The sequence below is a fragment of the Corylus avellana genome, chromosome 9, assembly GCF_965113065.1.
Source record: "Corylus avellana chromosome 9, dhCorAvel1.hap1.2, whole genome shotgun sequence".
NCBI lineage: Eukaryota > Viridiplantae > Streptophyta > Magnoliopsida > Fagales > Betulaceae > Corylus > Corylus avellana.
Window position 1 is genome coordinate 4,180,483 of NC_142498.1, and position 15,200 is coordinate 4,195,682.

The window sequence follows — 15,200 nt, forward strand, 5'->3', positions numbered from 1 at the left end:
CTACGTATCTCCTTTGATCAAAATTAATTCCTTAGAAACAAAAGATAAAGTTGTTAAAAAAGGTATTTAACGACCGGTGAAATAAGGTATTTAAAATATAAATGAAGTTGGACGAGAGAGCAAAAGAGCATTTCTCCCGCTTACATGCTGTTCAAAAAATGGGCCGCCAAGATTGAATAACGACAATTTGTACTCAAGCGACGTCGTGCGGCACAAACGCCGTTTCACGTTCGTGTCATTATCTTCCAGTATTGATCTCTCTCTCTCTCTCCCTCCGTGTGCGATCAATTTGTTCGAAGAAAGTCCCAAGAGAAATACAAACAGGGTGTGTGCTGAATGGGTGTTTATCAGAACGTGAAGAGAGAGAGAATGGGTGTTTATCAGAACGTGAAGAGAGAGAGAGAGAGAGAGGACGATGTCGCTTCGACCCAGTTTGTGGAAGAAGTTGCGGAAGAAATCGTACAAGAGCGGTGTGGATGGGAACGAAGCTCGGAGGAGGGAGGATAATTTGTTGGAGATCAAGAAGAGCAAGAGAGAGGATAGCCTTCTGAAGAAGAAGAAGAAGAAGAAGAGAGAATGCCTCCTTTCTTCAGTCTCAGCAACCACACGAACTCCCATCTGCCAATGCTTCTGGGATCCAAAAAATGGTTTTCACTTTACTCTTTTTCTTCATTCAATCTCAATGGAGCTTCCCGGTTATGTTTTCTGTGTCACTGTGCAATGGGCTTTTTTATTCTAGCTTGATTTTCTTTCGAAGGAGAAAATGAGGAACAGATTAAGATAATGAAAAAAAAAATGTGGAACAGAGGATGGTGATCATCCCATGCGTTTGGCAGGGCCATTAATGGATGGAAGAAACACTCTTCATCTTCTCCACACAGTCCTAGGCCTGCCATGCACAGAAGAGTGAAAACAAAATGTGTGTTCATTTGCATGAATCTACACGTCCGATGAATTTGTGACAAAGATATACTATATGTCCAGTAAAAAACAGACAAGGAAATAACGACAGAAGCGAATGCTAATCTTTGACCATGAGTTGTTTCAGCTAAACGCCCATGAGTTTAAAATCTTTTTTGCCTGAAACTTTGGTTTTCTATGAGACATAATCATTTGTTGCTTTTAAAGGAACAGAGCGATGGACCCATTTTCGAGGTCTTCTCGAGGGGAAGATGATGAAGACTCTCTGAAATGGGCTGCCATAGAGAGACTGCCGACCAAGCGACGTATTAGGACAGGTATACTAACTGAAGAGGAGGGACAAGCAAAAGAAGTTGATATTCGAAGCCTTGGATTGCAACAACGAAAGAACTTGTTGGACAAGCTTGTGAAAAATGTAGAGGAAGATAATGAGAACTTCTTGTTAAGGCTCAAGAACCGCGTTGATCGGTAATCTAATGAAGAAATAGAAATATATATTTTTTACATAAATACATTATGAATAACAACATCATTAGCCTTAAAACTGAACTGGGTCAATGAAATTCTTGTCTTTCCTGTCTGTGATATAGAGTTGGAATTGAAACTCCCACCATTGAAGTCCGTTTCGAGCACCTAACTGTAGATACAGAAGCTTATGTTGGAAGCAGAGCATTACCTACACTTTTCAACTTCACTATAAATTTCTTTGAGGTATTTATTGAATCAACCACCTACGGCTACCCAACCACACTATTTACCTCTTGAGATCACATTTTCTTCTGCAAGTTCTGCGTTTGAATTCATTCTGCAATTTCTGTCTATTTCTCTCAAGGTGTTGTTGAATTATGTTCACATTCTTCCAAGTAGAAAGAAACCATTCTCCATTCTTCACGATGTTAGTGGAATTATCAAGCCTGGCAGGTAATATTTGGATTCTCTTTCAAAGGTTCATTGTATTGTAGGCTCTATATATTACCCAATTTCGCAGGATGACACTGCTTTTAGGCCCCCCAAGCTCGGGGAAGACAACGTTGCTACTGGCTTTGGCTGGAAGACTTGGTTCTCATCTGAAAGTAATGAAACTTTACAATTCCATGACCATTTCTTCTTTACATTTCTTTCGAACTCTTTTCACCTTATAATCTAAATTGGGTACTTGATGAAAGTCAGTCTTCAGGGAGAGTTACATATAATGGCCATGGAATGAGTGAGTTTGTTCCACAGAGGACATCGGCTTATATAAGTCAACATGATCTCCATATAGGAGAAATGACAGTGAGAGAAACATTGGCCTTCTCGGCTAGATGTCAAGGGGTTGGGCCCCGTTATGGTAAGTCAAAACATCAAGTATCCTTTATGTATATTGCACTTTGTCTCTAGAAAGTTTGAATCGATTGATATGAAATCCACAATTTTGCAGACATGTTGGTAGAGTTGTCAAGAAGAGAAAAGGAGGCTAACATCAAGCCAGATCCTGATATTGATATTCTAATGAAGGTGAGAATGAAAATTTTGGATAGAAAAATTTGTGTCAGATTTCCTTTTCTTCTTCAAATTTGTCAATTTTAGTAGTCATTTTATTACAATTGCACACAAGCGCGTACACAGACTTATTTATGTCAAACATGTTAGGTTTTTGATTGGCCGATTCAGTGTTCAAAACAAGTGTTTGAGTGTAAGACTTGGTGGGGTAGTTTTGTACTTAGGGTTTAGTGTCAAAATTTCTTCAAAAATGTCAAGCACAAAATACCCCGTTCACAAAGGCTTCCACACTTGTCTGGATGAGCCATGTTAAATGGAGTTACAGAATGCTCCATTCGCAAATTTGTTAGCAAATGTCCAGATGTGAAGTTGAAGTTGAAAACACAGAATGCTCCATTTGTAAATCCATCCGCCACTATTCGGAGGTAACATCTTTCTGCAGGTGTTCGGGCATGATGTTGAAATGGAATATTCTGTCCGCAAACATGTATGCTGATGTCCAGAAGCCTCCAAGGCTAAAAGCTTGAAACCCTAGCCATGTTTGAAGGGCTTACTAACACGCCTGTAGGCCCACGACCCCCGGCTGATTTACGTGGTTTAGAGTTCTAATTGGGCTACGTAGCTAGGGTATTTAAGGGCTTGTTATGCATGACTTTCATGCTGCTGAAGCCATTATTTTTGTTGAGCCAAAAGAGCACTTCACAATCGAAGCTTGAACCTTCCACTCTCTCTTGGAGCTTGAAAAACCACACACATGGAGGATTAACCTTCAATCACCGGAGTTCCAGAGTGTGAGGATATCAGATTGAAGACCGGCCAGAGTTCTAAAGCTAATGCAGTAGAAACAAACAGGTTGTTTGTTCAGACTTCAGTGCAAGTAGGGGTAGTTACAAAGATTTTGCAATATTGTTTGCTTGTAAATTGTGGCCTTCATTAGTGAACTAATTTCTTGGACTTGGCTGTCCTGAAGTGTCTTACCTATGAAGAGTTATTGAAAGGGTTTTACCTCATAACCAAAATCCTTTGTTTTCTTTAATATCAGTTTTATATGATTTTGGTTGGATGTTGTGTGGTAGATCACACTATCATCAGTAATAAGATATTTGAACCATGTATTAGTTGTGATCAACTTCACCCCCTCTAGCTTCTAGGCGTATATTGGGGTCTAAATAGGACTTTCAAAACATAACCCCCCAATCTACAAACACCTCATCATTACATATGACATTCACAATACTGCAGGCTGTTTCACTGGAAGGGCATGAAGCAAATGTGCTGACAGATTATATTATCAAGGTATAAACTCAAAATTTATGTTGCAGAAGCGGTTTTCATGATCACACTTATAAAAACCCGGTTAATTTCTGTTCTAACTCAGTTATGCTCTTTAAACCATACAGATTTTGGGATTGGAAATCTGTGCTGACATTATGGTGGGGGATCAAATGCGACGAGGTATCTCTGGTGGCCAAAGAAAACGAGTGACAGTAGGTAAAAGCACATAGAAATGCATGATTCAAATGCACATTCATATATACAACTAAATGTTCAACTTGTTCACCAAATTGATTAAACAATTCTTGGCATGAATTTATAAGTATGCACCAATTCCAAATTTGTGACTACGTGCTAAGTGATTTTTAACAAGTATGCTAAATATGATACAGGGGAAATGCTGGTTGGACCGGTGAGGGCCCTTTTCATGGATGAGATATCAACTGGCTTGGACAGCTCAACAACTTACCAGATTGTGAAGTCACTCGGGCAGGCTATTCACATTCTTGGAGGAACAGCAGTGATATCTCTCCTCCAGCCAGCACCAGAAACCTATGACTTATTTGATGACATAATACTCCTATCAGATGGGCAAATTGTTTATCAAGGTCCCTGTGAAAGTGTGTTGGAATTCTTTGAATTCATGGGCTTCAAATGTCCCAAGAGAAAAGGAGTTGCAGACTTCTTGCAAGAAGTACCACTACCTTCTGAACTCTTTTTTTTTTTTTTCCTCAGCTGCTTTTTTACACTCATAGTTCATTGCACCTACTTTGAATCTTTTGCTATTTGTTAGGTGACATCAAAGAAAGATCAAGAACAGTATTGGGTGCAGAACGAAACACCTTATACATTTGTCACTGCAAAGGAATTTGCTGATGCATTTCAGTCATTTCACATTGGTCAGAAACTGGGTGAGGAGCTTGCCATTCCATTTGACAAGACCAAAGCTCACCCTGCTGCTTTAACAATTAATAAGTATGGTGTTGGGAAGAAGAAACTATTAAAAGCTTGCGTATCAAGAGAGTTATTGCTTATGAAGAGAAACTCGTTCTTCTACATTTCCAAGCTGATTCAGGTAAGTAGCAGGCAAACCTTTTTAGCTTTCTATTTAATTGCAGAAAATTCAAATTGGATAAGAATGTTATCTAGATACTACAGATGTAAGGCATAAAACTTTGAAACTTCAAGTTAGTTAGAAGTATGATTTTCAGTACCAAGTTCAACAAAATACTGTTGTTGGCCTAAAATTAATGAGAGTAAATAACATCTCCTCTTTTTTCCCCCCCTTTCCAGCTTATTGTTATGGCTTTGTTCACGATCACATTGTTTCTACGAACTAAGATGCACCGCAATACAGCAATCGATGGTCAAATCTTTATGGGTGCTTTGTTCTTTTCATTATCAATGATTATGTTCAATGGAATGACAGAGCTTGCCTTAACCATCCTGAAACTTCCTGTCTTTTACAAGCAAAGGGACCTTCTCTTTTTTCCTTCATGGTCATACTCATTACCCATGTGGATCCTCAAGATTCCAATAACATTTTTAGAAGTTTCCATTTGGGTGTCAATGACTTATTATGTCATAGGGTTTGATCCAAGCATTAAAAGGTATGTAAATTAATAGGCAGAATCTTAAGTTTAGGCTTCACATCTTTTTTGATGAATTTCCTCAATGGCAGGCTTTTCAGACAGTACCTTCTACTTGTGTGCGTTAACCAAATGGCTTCTGCAATGTTTCGGTTCATCGCAGCTTTAGGAAGAGATATGACTGTTGCAAACACGTTTGGATCTTTTGGGTTACTTCTAGTCATTGTTCTGGGTGGATTTGTTCTGTCACGAAGTAATTTTTGAATTATGAGTAAGTTTATTTTCTCAACCTTTTCTGTAGCCATGTGATTTAGATATGTCCTCTCTTTGCCTCAGATGAAGTGAAGAAATGGTGGAAATGGGGTTACTGGATCTCACCTATGATGTATGGGCAGAATGCTATAGCCGTGAATGAATTCCTGGGAAACAGTTGGAAGCATGTAAGCATCAATATTTTCCCGGTTTTGGAAGAATGAAAAGCAAAATGACAAAAATAATTGGAAGAAGCTTTAAATAATACTAACAAGTTAATGAGAACAATTTTTGATATAGGTGCTTCCTGATACAACAGAGCCACTGGGAGTTCTAGTCTTGAAGTCTCGCGGGCTATTCCCAGAAGAACATTGGTTTTGGCTTGGAGTAGGAGCATCGATTGGATTTGCTTTTCTATTCAATATTCTGTTCACCTTGGCTCTATCTTATCTCAATCGTAAGGGACACTTTCTTTGTATCTATGCATCTTCCTATCTTAGTCTTAGTCTTTGAAAAATTGATTTGTCTGTTGTTATAGCTTTTGGAAAGCCTCAGGCAGTAATATCAGAAGAAAACCCAGTTGAAAAACATAGGGACAGAAAAGGGAAGTTTATTGAACTATCACAGAATGAAAGAGGAGCTGACTTTAAAAGAAGTGTAGCATCAGAATCAGCATGTGCAACAAACAGCCCAAGTAATGTGGCTAATCAGAACAAGAAACGAGGAATGATTCTTCCATTTGTACCTCTTTCCCTCTCTTTTGATGAAATCAGCTATGCAGTGGACATGCCTCAGGTGAGCAGCAATTCAGTATATGCTTGTGAATTGTTTATAAAACTCAAGCTATTCCAGCTTAAATTCCATGCAATTCTGGATGTGTTGCTATGGTTGCAGGATATGAAAGCACAAGGTTTTACAGAAGATCGACTGGTACTTCTAAAGGCTGTGAGTGGTGCTTTCAGGCCAGGAGTCCTTACTGCTCTAATGGGTGTTAGTGGCGCTGGGAAGACAACTCTGATGGATGTTTTGGCTGGGAGGAAAACTGGTGGATACGTTGAGGGAAGTATAATGATATCTGGATATCCAAAGAAACAAGAAACATTTTCTAGAATATCAGGTTATTGTGAACAAAATGATATTCACTCTCCTCACATTACAGTCTATGAGTCACTACTTTACTCTGCATGGCTCCGTCTGCCTCCTGAAGTTGATACAACAACCAGAAAGGTGAAGCATTATATTGTGGGCCTGTAGCATATATAACATAGGCCAAAGGAGAGAGCATTTTCGTGTTCTTTTCAAGCAATTTGAATGATATCCACTGTAATGGCTTGCAGATGTTTATTGAGGAGGTCATGGACCTAGTGGAGCTTACCTCATTAAGTGAAGCCCTTGTTGGATTGCCTAGCGTTACTGGTCTTTCAACTGAGCAGCGCAAGAGGCTGACGATTGCAGTTGAGCTTGTTGCCAACCCATCTATAATATTCATGGATGAGCCAACCTCAGGCCTCGATGCTAGAGCAGCTGCAATAGTGATGAGAACAGTGAGGAACACAGTCAACACAGGACGAACAGTGGTATGCACCATCCACCAGCCAAGCATTGATATATTTGATTCCTTTGATGAGGTATGTCTCCAAGGCTTAGGAACAAAAATGGTTTCACGTTTCTACAATACATACTTACATATATATATATATATATGCACATTTGCAGCTATATCTTTTGAAATCCGGAGGAGAAGAAATATATGTAGGCCCAATAGGCCAGCAGGTTTCATATTTGATCAGTTATTTTGAGGTCAGGCTAATTAGTAATTATAAATATTTACTAAATTTAAAATAAAATTCTTTATTTACAGCCTCATTACTCACATAGATGAGTTTATGTTTTCTCAAGGGAATTAGGGGAATTAGCAAAATTAGAGATGGCTATAATCCGGCTACATGGATGTTGGAAGTGACTACAGCAGCACAAGAAAGAGCTCTAGGGGTTAATTTTGCCGATGTATACAAGAATTCAGAACTATACAGGTGCATTCACACACACACACACACACACACACACACATATATATATATATCAGAAACTTCCTAAGATGGACCAAATCATAAAGAAAAAACGACTATAGTTTGAATTTCCTACATTGAATTAAGACTGATAGGAATACAAATTATCTCTATGATATAAATGATGATATTCTGAGGTCAATGATTCAGGAGAAACAAAGCAATGATCAAGGAACTTAGTAAACCTCAGCCTGGTTCAAAAGATCTGTACTTCCCTACTCAATACACACAATCTTTCTTGACCCAGTGTTTGGCTTGCCTTTGGAAACAACACTGGTCATATTGGCGGAACCCACAGTACAGTGCAGTAAGACTGTTATTCACAATTTTCATAGCTTTTATGTTTGGGACAATATTCTGGGATCTTGGTTCCAAGAGGTATTTATTAGATGAAAAGGAACAGGTTAAATTCTGCAGATCTAACATTTGCCTCCTTTTGTTCTTAATAAGATAATATTCTCTGGTATTGCAGGAGAAAGCAGCAAGACATCTCCAATGCTGTAGGTTCCATGTATTGTGCTGCTCTATTCATTGGAATACAGAATTCTGCATTGGTGCAGCCAGTAGTTGCTGTTGAGAGAACAGTTTTCTATAGAGAAAGAGCAGCTGGAATGTATTCTGCTTTACCATATGCCTTCGGACAGGTAGATCATGCTTGTAATTTTTCAAGAGAGAACCAATAATAAGATTTATGATTTATTTTTATGCAGTCACCATATATAAAAGATCTGTGCACTGTAGAAATTTATCAGGTATAATAAAATATGGAGAGGAAAAGCATAAGCAAAGAAAGAGAGAGAGAAAAAACACAAGGAATTTTGGTGGGTTTAGTGTTAGATACTTACCTCCACCGCATCTAATTACTTTAAGGGCTACAACTTACTCTTATTGACTTTATTTATGTTTTCAATACAAAGGTCTCTATTTATAGGGAAACCACGGTGACGGTAGTTGAGAAAATACAAGTAGGGTAATCAAATCTCTAATATTTGATTCAATCAAAACCTAAATGGAGAATATTTTAGTATTAGCCTAATATGGAAAATATATATTCTAACGTGCATTATTTTGGTGGAAGATAATTCTAATGTGCATTATTGAAGCTTGAATTTCCTAATATTTACATGTACATGTACACACACACATCTATATACATGCAAAGAGACAATAAAATGGTTGAATTGTTACAAGTTAGGCATGCTAGAATATGGAAAATAATATAACGAAAAGAATCAAAGAATGAATTTGAGTTGAGTAGCAATCAGCTTTGTCACTAGATAATTTCTGATACTAATAATTTTTGTATTAGAGAATGCTTGAATTATTCTCATGAAGATCGAGATTACATATGCAAGATGTGGAGATATTACTGAAAACAACTCTCAAAGATTTTATTGTTTCATCTGCAGCTCATGATTGAGCTCGGGTACATTATTGTTCAGGCTGTCATATATGGAGGACTGGTGTATGCCATGATTGGATTCGAGTGGACAGTTACCAAGTTCTTCTGGAATCTCTTCTTCACGTTCTTAACATTCTTATACTTCACTTTCTTTGGGATGATGACAGTGGCCATCACTCCAAACCAAACCATAGCTGTTGTAGTTGGTACATTCTTCTATGCAGTGTGGAACCTTTTCTCAGGTTATTTCCTTCCACGATTGGTAAGCATGTGTGAACCCTATCCAATTATCTACAAACTAAGCAATGTCATAAGGATCGCTAAGAGAATGTTTGGGATTGCGTTGATAAATTGAGCTTTTAAAGCCAAAAAGAGTTTCAAAACTGTGTTTTGACCCTTTATAGAGTAAAGAAGTCAAGGAAATACTTTTGGAGTTTTTTACCAAACATATCGGCTTTAGCACAACTTTTTAGTTTCTATAAGTACTTTTTAAGCTCCCTAACATAATTTCAAATAGGCTCTAAAAGTTCCTTGTTTTTGCAGCATATGCCAGTGTGGTGGAGATGGTTTTACTGGGCATGTCCTTTTGCTTGGACGTTGTATGGATTGGTTGCATCACAGTTTGGAGACGTCAAAGACATGCTTGAGACTGGTGAAACAGTGGAAGAATATATTAGGAGTTATTTTGGTTTTAGACATGACTTCCTAGGAGTGGTTTCCATTGTGATTGTTGGGATAACACTTCTCTTTGGAGTCAGCTTTGCCTTTTCAATAAAGGCATTCAACTTCCAGAAAAGGTGATGGAGGAAGGTGCTCATAATTTACTAACTGCATACCCTAAAGTAAAATATTCCCACTTTTCTTACACAATGAGATGATAATTTACTCAATCAAAAGGACACTTCAAAGCAAAGAGAAGCACTGAGACCAATCAATGGACCAATGGTTCTAGTTCCAGAAGATCTAAGTCAAGATGTTTGAATTGGTAAAAATTTCTTAGGGACTTAATTTGTGATAAATTTTATTGTCTAAGAAAAACATTTAAGTAAATATGGGAATCCTCATGCCTATTTCTATTATCTCCCTTGAGTCTCATTGATGCCATGGTGGGGCGGGCGATTAAGCTATGACTCAGCTGGTCTTGAGGGTGCGTCTACGGTTTTCACCATCTAGGTCCCTCCTGAGCAGTCCTCTGCTTGTTGGTGCTACTATAATCACACTCAGGTAGAATAGCCACAATTGATCTCCCCCTCAAACCTTTTTAATTTAAAAAAAAAAAAAAAAATCCATGAAGCATCTTTACTATTCCAAAAGTGGGATAGACTGCATAGTATAGTAATTATTTTATCTTATACCTTGATTTTGACTACAAGTTCATTCTGTCAATCATTTTTCAAGTTTTCCCCATATTCCTTTACCTTCATGCCTATAAGTTAAGCTGCCATTATTGTTACGCCCCCAATTTGGAGAAATTAAGAGGGCACGAAGCTCGGGCGTTCATTATTAGTGTATAAAAATCTCAAATAAATATTCCCAAGGCGATAAGAGTACACTAGGAAAAAAAAATGTTAAAAGTTTATTTATTATATATTCTTTTATATAAAGTAGTTCAGAAGGACTATCGTAGGTAAGGGTGGGTTATCGGTTCAGTTGGTGTTTGTAGAGGCATTTTCACTTACCAATTCGTAAAAGTCGATTAATTAACCGACTTTATACCGACAATGAATAGTTTCGATTTTTTTTTGTTAATTGGTTAGTCGGTTAATAGGCGGTAGTTAAGTCGGTTAATTGTCGGTTACAAGTTTTTATGTTAAGATTTATTAATTTCCTTGTAACTACAATAAAGAATATGTTTTATAAATGAAAATAAAAAGTAAATTCATGGAGCATGGACCAAAATAACAACCACAAATCAACTAGACAAACATAATAAGGAAAGTTACCAGATAAAATTCAAAATTCACTTGAAAAATCGGCTAAGTCGATTAATTGTCGGTTAACCAATAAAACTTTTTTTTTTCTACCGCCTACCGAACTGAACCGATGTCAAAACAATATTTTTATTTTGCCTACAGACCGCCGAATAAAAATGGTTCGATGGTGATCAGTAGGTGGTAAACGGTTAATCTACCCACCCCTAATCGTAGGCTCATCTTATGGTCGTAGTAGAGTTGCCAATAGTGGAATTCCCTAGGTGAAGTCCATTCAACTTATAGCCCACATGTGAAATAAATAGTATGTTTGGTATTGTGTTTGAAAAATATAACTTTTTAAAGTCAAAAAACTTTTTTTTTTTTTGCAAAAAATTCATTTTTAAACTTCTGCCAAAAGTGCGTTTTAGCCATTTTTTATTTTTTTTATCCTTAAAAGCGCTTTCAATTTTTTTTTACCAAACATGCACTCAATCTTTTTTTCAAACGAACTTTTTGAGTATTAAACACATTTTTAAGCCCCTCAAATGCATACTCAAATAGGCTCAATGTGTGGTTTGTCGTGCTATAAATCATACTTATATTCAACTTGTAACATGTAAATTTGGTATGGGTCATAAGAGTAATGCTAGATACCATCTTTTTATCATCCTAAAATCCTTCTAAAGTTTATGTGGCTTTTAAAATCACCATTAAATTTTAGATGAATCATACCTGAATTTTGATCCAATGGTGATTTTAAAAGCCACATCAACTTTATGAGGATTTTAGAAAGATAAAAAGAGATATGTTATAATGCAATAAAAATAGCATTTTTGGCCCATAAAAGTCGTAGATGGCAAGAAGTCATAGGATTATCAGTAAGTGGGGCCACAACAACTATAGATGGGGCCTATGATCTCTTGCCACCTAACACTTTTATGGGCCAAAAATGATCATTTTATTGCATTATAGCATTTCTCAAGATAAAAAGATGGTACCTAACATTACTCAGGTCATAAACATCATCATATCATAATGGTGCACATGCTCTTTCATAAACATCATAATTGAGCTCAATCTTTCGTGCATATCATTGTATGTGCATTTTCAAGAATCAATATAAAAATGTTCGTGGTATCACATCATTTTCATGAAATATTAAAATCACGATTCATGTCATAAAACATCATGGAAATTTTCATAACATCATATCTTCATCTTTAAAATAACATTATGTGTAAATCATGTAATTAATTGTGACTTCAAAATATAGAAGAAAGTATTAAAAATACATGCATCAATTAGAAAAACAATTCGACATTTTAAAGATCATTAATTTAGTAAAAAACATTTGTGGGGAGTTTTAAGGTGTTCTACATTATCCAGAGTTCTATTTTTTTCTGAACAACTCTCTTCCCCTCTCTTTCTCCCATTTAAAGTCCCTAACTTTACTAAATGCTAAACTGTCCAAGATTGAAATCTCTAGACACTCCTTGGTTTCCTTTGGACAAAAATTTTCTCTAAACCAATTAAAAATAGTGTCAAGTGTTTATAAACATTTAAAAGGCACATTAAATTTAGTCTAAATTAGTAAACTGCTATTAATGACATTAAGAATTTAATGTGCCTTTTAAATGTTTATAAACATTTAGCACTATTTTAATTGTGTTGAAGGATATTTCCTTCATACTAGTTTAGGGGAAATTTCCATCTGTTTCCTTTTATATCCAAACTTTAATTCAACAAATCACATGACAACATCTAATATTTATTTATGCATCAAAACTCAAAAGTAGGGTTCATCTGCTAGGGTTTCTTCTCCTTGCAGAGAGCGCCGCAAAGGAGGAGGGGGAGAACCTTTGATCTCCCCCTCCTCCCCTCATCCTTTCCTGCCTCCCATCCCCCTCTTCACCTTATGAGTTAGACTATTTACTTGATGCTCCATAGCTCCTTGTGCGATTTTTTTGCCCTTCCTTTCTGCATCTTTCCCCTCCTTTGTCCTGTTTTTTGTTTTAGCCCCTCTCCTACGGCTCCTGAGCTCAGATCCGCCAAGTCATCTTTCGGTTCTGGCTTGGCTCTTGGATCGGACTAGTATAAGCCCGATCTACCGTCCCATGTTAGACCCACGTCAACTTGCGCTCTTCCCACTGGCTCTCCAGCTTCGTCCGTGTCCATTGCCTCCTTGCGTCGCTTTCCGACAAACTCGCACTGAGGCCTGTTTTCTTCCAACGTCACTTTCTGTTTTTGTGGTTTTTTGGCTTTTGTCTCTTTTTTCCTTGTTTTTCTTTTCTAGTTTTTCCCTGTTCGTTTCCTGCCTATTTTTCTATTTTCTTGTGGTTTTTTGTTCCTGTTTTTGTTACTTGTAATAAGGCTCTGTCCTCTCTCTTGATCTGCCCGCTTAATGATCTGTGGGGTATTCACTTTTGGTTCAGACCCTTGGGTTGTGGATGTGAACGGTATCCTGGCTATCGGGTCGAGGAGAATGAGTTTCGGCATGGGGGTGTTATGCTTTCAGGGCCAAGGAATAAGAGCCACTTATGCATTAGATTGAGTCTGTCTAGAGCAGATCTGTTGTTAAAACTGAAGGTTAGTCATGGGTTAGCGGATGTTGATGTCATTAATAGGTCTTGAATGTTAGATTTATAATGTATGTATCTTTGATGTCTATAACCTCGTAGCTTCGGCCATGATTTGCTTCAGAGCTTTTGCTCGCAATCGTTTCATCAATGAATGAGTATGGAATGTCTTCCCCTTCAAAAAAAAAAAAATAGTATAATTAAAATTGTGCGGGTTTGGTCCAAAGCGGACAATATCATATCATTTATAGGACGGTGTGTTACATATGGTATCAAAGCTAAAGCTCAGCCTAAAATGGGGGGAACGTGCACAAGCCCATGAGAGTCGCCAACAAAGACACTTGGTCTCAAGAGGTGGTGATTGTAGCGTCCCAAATTACATGGGTATGAGAAAGGAGATGTGCTTATATAGAGCATGGTTTCTCTAAATGATATGAAACCTTTTGGAGTAAACCCAATAATAAAACCATGCGAGCTTGGCCCAAAGCGGACAATATCATATCATTTAGAGTCAGGTGTTACACACACACGAAAAAGCCTACTAAATAGCAACTGATCATGGATTATACAAGCTTTGGGTGTACGGTTCACCTCTCTTGTAGTTAAAGATCCAAAACCTTCAAGAAATCACTCATCTTCTCTCTCTCTCTCTCTCTCTCTTTCTCCCCCCCTCTAGGGTTTTTTTATGGCTGTCATAGGAGAAAAAAAATGGAATTAATGGTCGTCCAAGGCACTTAGATAGGCCCTCTCCCATGAGCCCATGCTGAGATGACGAGTTGTTATTTGCATGTAGATTGGACTGATCAATCATTTAAAGTATCAATCGATTGTTCTACCTAGTGCCGTATCAATTTATCATTAAAGGATACCAATCAATCGTTTAAGTGTCCAAAAAATCCCATTTTTCTCCCACTTTAGAACTTAGGACCAACTCCAAACATACTTATGCTAGAAAACCCTTAATCCTAATCTTAGAGTGGGGTGTTACAACAAGATCATTATGACGCAACTTGAGATAGTGAGCCACGGAGAGCCTTCAGAGAGTTCTAAACTTAATCTTAGCTTCATCTATGATGTGTGCCAATATAGTTTTGTGCTAGGGTTCCCGTTGCTATCTCTCTTGAAGTTTGTGATCAAACGACACCCTTGTTCTTTCAATTGTTGAAGTCTACTGGTGGGTCGGTAAGGAATTCAATGAAGAAGATTGTTCAGTGAAGAGTTGGAGCTATTGTGGCAAGAGGCAAACGAGGGTGTTTGTCTACATACAAATCGTCTTAGTATTTTACAAAGTGTTGTAAGTTTACGATGCATGTACACTTGAATCTACTTTAGTGATTGGTTTTCTAGGTTTGGTTATCCCCAAGTGGTTCTACCTTTGATATGTTATTCAAATAGTTTCCACTTCATTAATAAATTAGTCGTATTGGAAGAACTAGATCATGGGAATATGATCCTCTCCAGTTCAAATGAAATGGAGAGGATCCTAATTCTAGATCATGACCTTCCCTCATAAAGAAGTAAAGGCTTTTTCGTGGTGCCTAAAAAATGTTTAAGGTTTTGTTTGATAATTGGTAAAATTTTTTGAAGAAAAGCTTTAGAAATTGGTATGTGTAAAACTTTTGCAACTGCTAACTTCCATATTCATAATTTTCCTTTAGTATTACTATTTACCTTGAAAGTTCCCTCTATATATATCAACCTTTTATTTTTTTTAATATTTT

The 15,200-nt window shown here is 37.2% G+C and overlaps 1 protein-coding gene across 2 annotated transcripts; it reads left to right on the forward strand.

Annotated features, from left to right (window-relative positions):
- The first annotated feature begins 397 nt into the window (after window positions 1-397).
- On the forward strand, window positions 398-10,040 carry LOC132189092 (pleiotropic drug resistance protein 1). Of its 2 annotated transcripts, XM_059603602.2 has the most exons (24): window positions 398-647; window positions 1,129-1,389; window positions 1,512-1,632; window positions 1,754-1,842; window positions 1,910-1,994; window positions 2,092-2,251; window positions 2,342-2,418; window positions 3,646-3,699; window positions 3,804-3,894; window positions 4,071-4,372; window positions 4,472-4,753; window positions 4,972-5,288; window positions 5,360-5,520; window positions 5,604-5,707; window positions 5,820-5,976; window positions 6,058-6,314; window positions 6,414-6,746; window positions 6,857-7,147; window positions 7,236-7,319; window positions 7,419-7,552; window positions 7,739-7,966; window positions 8,061-8,232; window positions 8,998-9,252; window positions 9,534-10,040. In XM_059603602.2, exons 1-24 carry the CDS (start codon window positions 577-579, stop codon window positions 9,789-9,791), a joined length of 4,344 nt encoding a protein of 1,447 aa, XP_059459585.2. In that variant the 5' UTR covers window positions 398-576; the 3' UTR covers window positions 9,792-10,040. The 2 variants fall into 2 exon arrangements, with proteins under 2 accessions (XP_059459585.2, XP_059459586.2); XM_059603603.2 differs by lacking the exons at window positions 398-647; window positions 1,129-1,389; window positions 1,512-1,632; window positions 1,754-1,842 and having other exon boundaries at window positions 1,929-1,994; window positions 2,088-2,251.
- The last annotated feature ends 5,160 nt before the right edge of the window (window positions 10,041-15,200 follow it).